The sequence below is a fragment of the Silurus aristotelis genome (assembly GCF_946808225.1).
Source record: "Silurus aristotelis genome assembly, chromosome: 12".
In the NCBI taxonomy this organism is placed as follows: domain Eukaryota; kingdom Metazoa; phylum Chordata; class Actinopteri; order Siluriformes; family Siluridae; genus Silurus; species Silurus aristotelis.
In genome coordinates this window covers 16,577,041-16,590,029 of record NC_139585.1, presented here as the reverse complement: position 1 = coordinate 16,590,029, position 12,989 = coordinate 16,577,041, and the positions used below count along the sequence as shown (strand labels likewise).

The following is a 12,989-nucleotide window of genomic DNA, read 5'->3' as shown; positions in this document are numbered from 1 at the left end:
TTTTTTATCTTCCTCCTCTGTTGGACTATGACACACACTACCAATATCCAATCTGTGATCAAACATCACATCCATCTATAAATCTATCTGTCCCTCTGTGTATATCGATCTGTCCATCTATCACCAGATTTAATGTTTAAGGGAAATGGGCATGGTGAAGCTTTCTGTATGAAAAGGCTTTCAGGTTCAACAATAAATAACAATAAAAAATTTTAACACACTTTGTATTTTTCTATTTTATTATATTGCCTTCAAGAGACAGAAAAACAAGAACATGACTGTATACAGATGCTTTTACATCTGACAACTGGAACTGATATGTTTCAGGAATATCAATTTATATTAAATTAAATATGTTGTATTCACTGACAAATTGCCGGTGTAGTATAGGAGGAATAAAAGATTTCAGGACACGTGGTCAATGAAAATGAATCGATTTCAGGACACAATATACCCACTTCGATTATCAGACTATAAAACCAGGACTTAGTTTGTTTTCTTCCTTATTCATCGGTTTTGACCAAATAATAATAATAATAATAAAGTAAAATAAAAATAAAAAAACAATAAAACAGGACAGTACTACAATTTTTGAACTAAATATGTATCATTACTTCTTTTATGACAACTGAATAACTGACAAACTTTGCATTTAATAAACTTAAAATTATTAATTATTTGAAATTATTTTTCCGATGGAAATAGTTCAGGATGGTGAACATGGTTTGGCATATTTACCTCAGACTTTTGATTGTTACCAACCAAATATAAAAATAAATATGCATCACTATTTGTGTCAGGACTGCTTATAATTAACTCATGATCTTCACGGCAAAAGGATACTGTTATAACTTGGCTCAACATGCAGTGATTTCTTTTCATGTAGATTTAATGACAGATCTAAGAGATTGGATTTTCCCCATCCAGAAACTAAAAAATGTTCTTCGATCTTCCTCCTCTGCCGGACTGAGACACACACTAGCGATATCCAGCCAAACATAACCATCCCATTCCACATTCAGGTCCCATTTGCTTTTACATTAGCCTCCACAATTCTGAGATGTTCCAATAGATTTTGGTTTGCATGTGGGGATTTGTGCTCATTCAGCCCCAACGGTGTTAGAAAGGTCAGGTGCTGATGTAGTGTGTATGTATGTATGTATATATATATATATATATATATATATATATATATATATATATATATATATATATATATATATATACAGTGAGGAACATAAGTATTTGAACACCCTGCTACTTTGCAAGTTCTCCAAATTAAAAATCATGGAGGGGTCTGAAATTGTCATCGTAGGTGCATGTCCACTGTGAGAGACATAATCTAAAAAAAAAAATCCAGAAATCACAATGTATGATTTTTTTTAACTATTTATTTGTATGATACAGCTGCAAATAAGTATTTAAACACCTGAGAAAGTCAATGTTAATATTTGGTACAGTAGCCTTTGTTTGCAATTACAGAGGTCAAACGTTTCCTGTAGTTTTTCACCAGGTTTGCATATACTGCAGGAGGGATTTTGGCCCACTCCTCCACACACAGATCTTCTCTAGATCAGTCAGGTTTCTGGCCTGTCGCTGAGAAACACGGCGTTTGAGTCCCTCCAAAGATTCTCTATTGGGTTTAGGTCTGGAGACTGGCTAGGCCACGGCAAAACCTTGATATGCTTCTTACAGAGCCACTCCTTGGTTATCCTGGCTGTGTGCTTCGGGTCATTGTCATGTTGGAAGACCCAGCCTCAACCCATCTTCAATGCTCTAACTGAGGGAAGGAGGTTTTTCCCCAAAATCTCGCAATACATGGCCCCGGTCATCCTCTCCTTAATACAGTGCAGTCGCCCTGTCCCATGTGCAGAAACCCACCCCCAAAGCATGATGCTACCACCCCCATGCTTCACAGTAGGGATGGTGTTTTTGGGATGGTACTCATCATTCTTCTTCCTCCAAACACGTTTAGTGGAATTATGACCCAAAAGTTCTATTTTGGTCTCATCTGACCACATGACTTTCTCCCATGACTCCTCTGGATCATCCAAATGGTCATTGGCAAACTTAAGACGTGCCTGGACATGTGCTGGTTTAAGCAGGGGAACCTTCTGTGCCATGCATGATTTCAAACCATGACGTCTTAGTGTATTACCAACAGTAACCTTGGAAACGGTGGTCAAAGCTCTTTTCAGGTCATTGACCAGCTCCTCCCTTGTAGTTCTGGACTGATTTCTCGCCTTCCTTAGGATCATTGAGACCCCACGAGGTGAGATCTTGCATGTAGCCCCAGTCCGAGGGAGATTGACAGTCATGTTTAGCTTCTTCCTTTTTCTAATGATTGCTCCAACAGTGGACCTTTTTTCACCAAGCTGCTTGGCAATTTCCCCGTAGCCCTTTCCAGCCTTGTGGAGGTGTACAATTTTGTCTCTAGTGTCTTTGGACAGCTCTTTGGTCTTGGCCATCTTAGTAGTTGGATTCTTACTGATTGTATGGTGTGGACAGGTGTCTTTATGCAGCTAACGACCTCAAACAGGTGCATCTAATTTAGGATAATAAATGTAGTGGAGGTGGACATTTTAAAGGCAGACTAACAGGTCTTTGAGGGTCAGAATTCTAGCTGATAGACAGGTGTTCAAATACTTATTTGCAGCTGTATCATACAAATAAATAGTTTAAAAATCATATATTGTGATTTCTGGATTTATTTTTTTTTATGTCTCTCACAGTGGACATGCACCCACGATGACAATTTCAGACCCCTTCATAATTTCTAAGTGGGAGAACTTGCCAAATAGCAGGGTGTTCAAATACTTACTTTCCTCACTGTATATACGTGTGTATATATATATATATATATATATATATATATATATATATATATATATATATATATATGTGTGTGTGTGTGTGTGTAACAGGTTTGAGGCTCATAGTTCAAGTTAATTGAAAATGTAATGCTTCCAGATTCAAATACATCATATACAATCATGTGCCTCCAATTTGATGGTAAAAGTGTGGAGTTAAACCACATATGCCTCGAAAAGTTACCCATCTCAATACTTTAGTTCATATAGTGTGTGGTCATATACTGAATAAGTTCATCATCTCACACAAAAGCAAAATGTAGTCTAATATGCAGTCTTTGTATTAAATCAAGATAAAAAGTTACTAAAAATAACCAAATGCAGTTTTATAAGTGTAAACATGCAGCTGTGACCAGAAAGGATTAAAGGTAATCTGAACATTGGATACTATATACTGACACTAGTTTAAAATAACCTTGATACGGAGATCATCTGTGAAACAGGTGTTTGCGATTGTAAATCTGAAATAGAAGTGATCTGATATTATAAACCAGCTAGACAACAGAAGCTATTGTTCAGTGTATAGTATTAAATAACATTGAATCGCTCCTGCTGATTGTTTATTATGAGTAAATAAATGCTTGTATGGACTCCTATGTGGTGTTTGAGGGGTAATGAAGCACACAACCTAATCTTTTTCTGCTGTCTGATGTCAGAGGTCTGGATTGATATGTATACTGTTTAGCACACAGGGAAAATAAAGTCCTCCACACACAAGTAAAATGTTAATTGGTATATTCATCAGTAAGCACATGTTTAGTAGTCGTTTTTCTTACAAAAAAAAAAAGGTGAAAATTCAAATGCACATCCCCATCGAGAGTGAGCAAAGTGAGCAAATCAATTCCTAACACCTCCTTTGAAGTGAATCTTTTTTTTTTTTTTGCCGATTTGCATTTCAGGATATCTACAATTGCTCATACCAACCTTACCATGATAGGTACAAAAGCAAGCTTGAACTTCCCAAAGTATAAAATATCCAAATAAATCACAAAAGACATGCAATAAATCTTAACCTGGAAAAGAAAATTGTGTAAAATAAAGTATTTTCAGGCCTGTGTTGCTCCTGCAACACAAAGCAGGAATCAAACAAGATGTGTTTAATACATCAGAAAAAAGAAAAATCTCATTCAGATCCTGGTGGAACCACACTGTGTTTTAGAAGGAACTTTTATAGTGGAGCTTTTATAGTTCAGTGGAATAAAAAGAAATTTATTTCTACTGCAGTCAAACGTTAGCATTTGTAATGCTATTTTCATAACAGGACAACTCTAGGGTGCTTAATACAGCAAACATGTTGATAGATTTAAAGACAATGTGTATAATGAAAAGTATACTGCCAGAGCAAATGTTAAACTGTATAATACATAATCTGAACAAAATGGCTGTGACTGGTGTGACTGCTGGCAACTGTGCTTGCTACAGAAACTAATCTAAGGCCCTAACCATGCAAATGTAATAAATGCCTGGTTATGTCATGTCCTAAAAGAATCTTCCTGCACGCAGGATAGTATATGTTCCCATGAGGACTAATGGAGACAGCCACAGTTACCCACATTTCCCCCTTTTATCCCCCACAGTGAGGTCAGTATTGCACCTTAACAGGCTGTAACTTAAACCGTAGAAGAGTTGTACAATGCTGTACGGTGACTTTATGAGACTTTATTGTAATTGTACAATATTCCCTGATGGCCATGTTGGCCGATGAGAGATACATCGGGGAGGAAAAAACCATCAAAATTAAGAAGAGAAGGATGAAATTGTCCATTGAAAGAGGAGTTTAAAAACTCAGTTGGAACAAGTGAATCCCGTTGAAATTTGTGATTCTTACTCTATATTGTCCCTTCTCGCCTTGACAAAAAAAAGGTTCCACATGTTGGCCACACACACATGCAGACATACACTCACACACATCCACTCTGCAGAGTAGCATCCTTTCATGTTTTGTTCTGCAAGAAAAATGAAATAAAATAATTACTTTAAAAAATAGAAATTCCTCAAAAGTGCTGCATCAATGAAAGTGCAAGTACTTTAAAACAAACCTATGTCAACTTCTTAGCTTTGTTGTAAAGCGAGTCCACAACTTTGCTCATGTTCTGGATGGTTTCGAGAGCTGCCTCATAGGTTTTATCAACAGGTGGCTCCTCAAATATGATCAGGACTCCCTCACCTTGGTCAAGAATGCCTAAAATAAAGATAAAAAAAAGACACATTGTTAAGTAGTGACAGTTATCACACAGCCAATATTTTGTGGACACCTGACTATTACACCCATATTCAATCTACAATGGTTCGCATTCATTATAAAATACTATGACTAACGTGCAAAGCGGCACAGTCTCACACCATAGTACCTGTTCAAATATTTGGTCCATTATAATCCTATTAGGCTATTCGTTTGTAACTTAAATAGTGTGGACTAAAGCAGGGGGCACAGCTTGCATAGCTACACAGTTATGCAACAGCCTTCCAAGTTGTGTTCAAGACTCAGAAACAGTCTCTTTGTTCAAGTCTTGGCTGAAAACATTTACTTAAACATGCCTGTTGTATGTAGGTTATTCTTAGGTAAAAGAACAGCTCTGGTGGGATCGCCGATATAATGTTTTGATAAACTTGGATGTTTGGATGTTGTTGTCCCTTCCACTCTCACATGTTCACTTAGATTTGTTAACAGTGGTGCGGCAGGCGGTCTCTAATCCCAGAGATCCTGCATGTCTGTGATACTTTCTGGCTCACCCTTTTAGTTATGCTGCATAGCCAGTCTTGCCAGCGTTCCCTACCTGTACCCTGATCACAATGTAGTGTCCATCTTTTATGTAGCACATGGATTTTAATCAATGTTTCATATTAACCTTTGTTCATTTTGAGAATTAGTGAGGTCCAGTGAGGAGGCCTGGGGTGCAGTCAGTGTTCAAGTTTATCCCAAATGTGTTAAATTGTGTTGAATCTGTGCAGACTACTCGAGATCTTCCACTCCAAAAAAACGGAAAACCATGTCTTTATAGAGCACAGTTTGCATACAGGGTCAACGTGTTATTGGAACCGGTTTGGGCCGCTTAGGTCCAGTGAACGTAAATCTTATTTCTACTGCAATGTACAAAGTACAAATAGGTGCCAAGAGTCAGGTTTCCACAAACTTTTTACCATGTAGGACATATGACAATAATAACCAACAGCTTGCGCCTTCAAAAATAAAGAATAACGATGACTAACCATGAAATTTTTTGTCCAAGATCATTTGCGACAGCTTTCTCTCAACATCACCCTGTAACACAAAACAATTAAGCTCAGAGGTTTTTATGATTGGAAGGTTTGTTTATGTCACCTTAATTTATTAGCATGTTGTGATTTCACATCACAAACAAGCAAACATGTTTTGAATGAACTCCCCAAAGCATAATGTATCTACTGTGAATAAAAAGTAAAAATGAGTAGAATAAGCGCTATACAGCCTAAGCTACACCAGCAACTTACCTTTGAGAGTTTGATGAGATCCGATATGTGTGTTATCTAGAGAATAAAACAAAAGACGATCAGGGGCAGAAGTGGACAACAAAAATATATCTTAATAAAAACAAATAACCAGCACCAGCAATACTGGTGCAGAAACCATTTTATTAAGCACACAAATGTGCTAATATTATGCACGGTTTATTTTGTTTAAGACGTGTTCACTACCTGTACTCTGGAGAAGGGCTCAATGACCCGGATAAGGTTCTGCTCCAGCAGGTTGTCATAGAGTTTGGCCAGGTGTGTGTTAATGATGGGATCATCTCTCAGCTCTTTTGTGTACTCAGTCAGAGCCTTCATGTATGGACATGCACAAAAAAAAAAATATACAAGCTTAGCCAAAAAGGCAAAAGAAAGAAAACCTCAATTTGCCTACGTAAGCATCAGCAAGTCTCACCTTTTCAAAGTCTGCTAATGATCTGTTCTTGCTGGCTTGCGCTACACACTTTAGCGCATCTGTCTGTTATAGATAAAGCAGAAAAGCAGACATGTACAGTTTATACACATACAGGGAAAACAATCCAGACCCAGAATCCAGACACAAGAAACAAGGCTTACTTGTCTCCCAGCATAACGCAAGGCCAGTTTGCCACTGATCAGGGCTTGGACCTCCTCCGGCCTGAAACAAAATGAGATTTTCAGTGGTGTGCATCAATTTCAGCTAGTCCACTATGACCCTACGATTGCACGAGCAAGCAGCAAGACGCTCATAATCTCTAGCTCATCTATAGATGTGTAGTGTCAGGCACTGGAGTCACATAGGGGCATGCACGGCAGCATTTTATCTATAGGACAAGGGTAGTAGGGATATAACCGTTATAAAAAAATAGATAAAAACCCTCCATAGGCAGAGTAGCAAATACAAGCCACCTGTACTAGTGATGGTTACTCTCTGGAAACAATAAATGATCGCTGCTCGCTCCTGTGCTTTTCTTTGTGGTGAGTTTTTATATATGACAAGATAATTTTTCTTTCTTTTCATGAAGAAACAAGATATCAGACCTGACCAGCAAATTTATAGGCCAAAGAAAAAATTTGAGGTAATTAATTAGTCCCTGTACTGCAAATATACATTATTTGCAAATATTACAAATCTTACTTTCCTGCATCACTGATGTGATACATGTACATTGAGTAACCCATCACATGTTAATATAGCATCTCAAGTAAGCAAAATTTGTTCTGGAAAAAATTTCTGTTTTTTTCCAATATTATTTTTTAGCTTTTTGGGTTTTACCAATAGTTGTTTATTGGTCATCAAGTGTAGGCCATTTTTGATTGTACTGAAAAGAAAAAAAAAAATGACCAGTATCTCACAATATGTATTCCTGCAAGTACACTAGTGTTATGTAATGGAACTCTACATAAAAAAACATTGGCCAAAACAGAACGAATGGCAATTTAGGCTCAAAGGAGAACCTCTATAGGCTGTGCTTCTGTTTATACTTACAAATTAAGCATGATTTTGCAGAGAAGCATGTATTTCAGCGCAGTAATGGCCCTGGGGCTATCGATGGAATCATAGCCTTCAAAAGCCTCAAAGAAGTAAGAATATGCCGTCTTCCAATCCTTCTCTTCAGCAGCATGGATAATGCCTACAAAGCATACAAACACAAGGTTTTAGAGAGAACACAGTAGTCTTACTGCACTGCATTTTGTCATTACCATTTTAATCATTACAGTGCATGCCTATGGAGACTGAATTATAATTATAACTAAATTATAATTGACAAGCAGTATGAATATAGTTAATACCTCCAAATTAACAATATTCAACACTGACACTAATATTTAATTGATTGGCAGTATGTTTTAATGTCTTGCCTGACTGCATGTCCAAAGCTGCCTGGAGTTTGGGTGGACAGTAGATGGCATTGGCTGTGGTCCTGGCAGAGGTAAGAGCAGCTCTGGCCTTGGGCAGGTTACTGAGTGCATGATAGGTTTTACTCTCAAGCAACTGGACTTCCACAAGTAAAGCTTTGTCATCCATCTTCTTCAGCTCTTGGAGTAACTGGGAACCTGAAGAAGAAAAAAAAATTCTGATTAACCAAAAATTTTTATCTTCCATTTACTAAAAAAAATATCACTTTGATGTTCATACAGAAATGTATCAAAGAAATAGTGGTAATACTTTATTCTTGCCCAAATACAACGCCTATAAAATGAATGTATTAGTTAAATTACAAAGGAAAAAAATTAAGTGTAGTAAAATAACTTACCCAGCTGCAAAGCCTCCTGGTACCTCTTAGTGTCAAAATAAAGTGAGATCAAACGAGCCTATTGGACAAGAGAGATACACCAGACAAGTTCATTTTATTGTAATACTTACTTTCTTATAACACTGCTCATCCATGCAGCAAATGTCAAAGTGGGTAAAGTAAAGTTCGTTACCTCAAGAGCCTGTCGGAGGAATGTCCTCTTCTCAGCTTTGGCCCACTCAATGCACTCAAGACACAGCTCCACCTCCTGTCCTGTGGCTGCCTCCATATCCAGGAAAAGATCCAACAGCGAGCGCACCAGTCTTGCCGCCTTTGCCTTGCTTATAGAGATTAGGAAAGGTCTGACAAACTTCAGGAGCCCTCCAAGCTCTGTGAATACAAAGTAAACCATTACAGTGAGGTAAATCACAAAAATATAACTCTGGAGCAGTACTAGATCAGAGTCCACTTTTCTCATCTTTATCTGATCTACTATAATATTTTATAGTGTAAACATATTAACTGACAACACACATCCTGACCCAACCTGTCTCATTGCAACACTGATGTTTTGCCCAACTTAGAGCATCAGAAGCTTTCAAAGCGTCAGCTTAGTTACCATGAAGGTGTCAGTATCAGCCAATACCCCATGATCAGACACCAGTAGTGCACTGAAGGTGGGAAAACCACGTCCCTGTTCTTTGCTCCTGAAATGAAAGTCTACTACTGTCTAACTACTATCTAATCTATTTACTGGTTCTTCTATCACATCCGAGGAAGTCAAATGTGCTGATATTCCAGGATTAAAGAACCTTACCTGCAGCTTGTCCTGTCTTGGCCAGGAGAGTGCCGAGCTCCAGGATGCTCTGTTCTTTGACACGCACCGCCTCTTCATCATCCTGTTGAACATCTCGCCTGACTGGGGAAACATCATGCACTAATTAGGCACTTAAACACAGGGGAAAAAAGCTGAAAAAATGACATAAGCAAGACATGCGTATGCACAAATTTAATAACACTTAGAAGATTGGTAATGATCAATGTTATAAGAGAAGACTAAGAAGAAGAAAACAAAGATGGTTGTGTTTATAATACCATACAGTCACTGTTTAGGTCTTGAGCAAAACTATTTTGTGTGTGTGTGTGTGTGTGTGAGAGAGAGAGAGAGAGAGAGAGAGAGAGAGAGAGAGAGAGAGAGAGAGAGAGAGAGAGAGAGAGAGAGAGAGAGAAAGTGCTGAAATGTGTCATTTCTCTTACAAGTTAGGTTTGAGTAAGTGGTTCATTCAGGAATTTTATATTCACCAGCTACTAACACCTACTTTACTAGAATAATGTGGTTTATAAGAAAGAACTAGAATGGCCTTCAAGTCCAGTGCTGCCTGACAGACTATTATACTTATGATATTATGAGTAAAGGTAGACATCAAGACTCAGCACATGTAAAGCCAATAAACCTGTTATCTTATTAGTGAACACTAAAACCTTAACCCTCGCTGTGGAAATGGCGTTAATATGAACGGGGAAGGTTCTCAAGCCCAAATCCAAAATGGTAGCTAGGAAGCTAACTAGCCGGCTAGCTGATTCTGAATGCAAGAACATCCTCTCCCTCTTTCTCTCTGAACCCTGGTTTAGAGAAAGATAATTAAGTAGCTGAGGTGATTTTATCCGCACATTTTGCCGATCACTAGAACAATGTAAATCTCTTTAAGGCATTTATAATTATTAAAAGTAAATGTGTAGAGTTCGCTTTTCTGCTTTCACATCGGACAGCGTTAGCTTAATATCATCTCTGTCATCGCGGCCTTGACCGGTGCGCTGGCTGCTTAGCATAGCACGCTAAGCTAACGTGGGCTAAATACACGGGGCTAGCGAGTTAGCATGATTCGAGCGGCTACACGGTGCAGTGAGTCAGCATCGCGGCAGCCGGCGGCTCACGCCTGGTCAGAGAACTGCCTTCCTCCCGCTGCTATCTGTGTACAGAAAAACAGTAAAATGCTGAAAGGGGACGCGGAGCTGCTTACCTATAGAATGTAAAATGTCGATAGAAGCGTTCCGATCCGTACTAAGGAGAGACTGAGCTCTCTGAAACTCAACCACTGCCGCGGCTGCCATCTTCCCTATTCAAAACCTGCCTACCCACAAACCCTTGCGAAGAGCAGCACCAATATGTAGTCGCGATCGCGAGGCTTCTGGAGTTTGTAGTGCGGCTGAGTTTAATCCCCGGGCAGCATCCTGCTGGAACTGTGCAGCGCCTCTGCATATCACAATACAAGTCACGCGCGTCATCTGGCACGTGAGAGCCCTTATTCCGACCTCTGTGAGCACGATGAGATCGGAGTGATGCGATACAGTGGTAGTCTAACTTTTTAACTATTATGCTTATTGTTTAAACGTGTGCAATAATAGTTTGGTTATAGAGGCATAGAGTTATTCCTGAAAGTTATAGAGCAATAAACTTTTTTGAATGTTATAGATCCATAGAACTTTCCTGAACTTTAGAGAGCCATAGAGCTGTTCATGAATGTTACTGAGCCATGAAGCTATTCCTGAATGTTACAAAAACATAGAGCTTTTCTAAACGTGATAGAGCCATAGAGCTGTTCCTGAACATGATAGCATCATAGAACTGTTCCTGAACATTATAGAGCCATAGAGCTGTTCCTGAACATGATATCACCATAGAACTGTTCCTGAACATTATAGCACCATAGAGCAGTTCCTGAACATTAGAGAGCCATAGAGCTATTCCTGAACATTATAGAGCCATAGAGCTGTTCCTGAACATGATATCACCATAGAACTGTTCCTGAACATTATAGCACCATAGAGCTGTTCCTGAACATGATATCACCATAGAACTGTTCCTGAACATTAGAGAGCCATAGAGCTATTCCTGAACATTATAGAGCCATAGAGCTGTTCCTGAACATGATATCACCATAGAACTGTTCCTGAACATTATAGCACCATAGAGCTGTTTCTGAACATTATAGAGCCATAGATCTGTTCCTGACCATTATAGAGCCATAGAGCTTTCCTAAACATTAGATACATACAGCTGTTCCTGAATGTTATAAAGCCATAGACCGTTCCTGAATGTCCTAAATCCATACAGCTTTCCAAAACATTGTATATCCATAGCACTTTTCTAAACATTACAGAGCCATAGATCTGTTCCTGAATGTTTTAGAGCCTTAGAGCTTTTCTAAACATTACACAGACATAGAGCTGTTACTGAATGTTATAGAGTCATAAAGATATTTCTGAAAGTTACAGAGCAATACAGCTGGGTAAACCTGATCAATTCACATGACCAATCAAACAGGCTACTGACTATAAAAACTTTATACCTTGTATCCGATGCACTTGCAGATTACAGTGTGCATTCTGTACAAAAATATGTATTATTCATTTGCCTGCACTGTAATGCTCTGCATTTCTTATTTGCCCAACATGTCTTCCTTTTCGCAATATTTGTACAGTTTGGAAACTTATACCCTGTATAATTCTCGGTGTGTGACAAAGAAATAACTCAAATTATTAAGAAAAAGTATTGTGTTGACAGTGGTGATTGTGAACTACAGATCGAACAGAACCTTTACATAATTTGTTTTTCATGTAAATATTTTACTTTTCAGTTCCCATTTGGTCAAGCAGGCTTACAAACAGTTTTACTGAGGAAAAATCAAATGTAGATTAAAGAAAGTCTGTCATTTCATTTGTTTTTCTTTTCCCTTTCACTTGTCCTTTTTAAATTGTTTTGCTATAACAGAATTAGAATTTAAGAATTAAGAATTCAGTATCATCATTTTGGAACCACTGACTGCTGATGATGGCCTCCAGGTGAACACCAAAAAAACACTTGAAATTAACATGGATTAATTACCATCAATCAGGTTTGTACTTAAGTCTCTATCAGTTAACAGTTAATTACTTTAGCAATGATTCAATCATGATTAATAGACATTCGGTGAAACCCAGGTGAGGATGGGGAGTCTGGTTCCTCTCTGGTCCTTCTGGTTCCTCTCCTTTCTACAGTCACTTCTTGCTAATTAGGCATTAACTTACAGAAATACATTTCAGCATTAAAATGTATGTTCTTCATGTATTTATTTCTGTAAAGCTGCTTTGCCACAATTTTCACTGTTAAAAGCACAATACAAATAAAACTGATAAATCCTTAAGGAAGCCTTAATGACTGTACAAACAACAATGATTTAAAGTGTGAATTAAAGCTGTATGACACATTAAGTCTTTCTGAAGGACACAGAGTGTTGACGTGGTTGGTGTGAACTTGTATCCATGTGGCTCCTGTTTTAGGATCAAAATGGCTTGTTGTCTAAGCATTCATATTACTGAACATTAACTCAATAGTTAAATATATAACTTACTAATTTAATTTAAGGCAGTGTTA

The 12,989-nt window shown here is 38.1% G+C and overlaps 1 protein-coding gene across 1 annotated transcript; it reads right to left on the bottom strand.

The window, feature by feature from the left end:
• Positions 1-3,588: 3,588 nt before the first annotated feature.
• On the bottom strand, positions 3,589-10,852 carry psmd11b (proteasome 26S subunit, non-ATPase 11b). Its single transcript, XM_083556181.1, has 13 exons — positions 10,597-10,852; positions 9,393-9,494; positions 8,769-8,965; positions 8,597-8,654; positions 8,202-8,396; positions 7,828-7,972; positions 6,936-6,996; positions 6,775-6,837; positions 6,546-6,671; positions 6,342-6,377; positions 6,081-6,132; positions 4,910-5,052; positions 3,589-4,816 (listed from the first exon to the last, which is right to left on the bottom strand). The coding sequence occupies exons 1-12, from the start codon at positions 10,685-10,687 to the stop codon at positions 4,910-4,912; spliced, it is 1,269 nt and encodes a 422-aa protein (XP_083412307.1). The 5' UTR covers positions 10,688-10,852; the 3' UTR covers positions 3,589-4,816.
• Between the last annotated feature and the right edge of the window lie 2,137 nt (positions 10,853-12,989).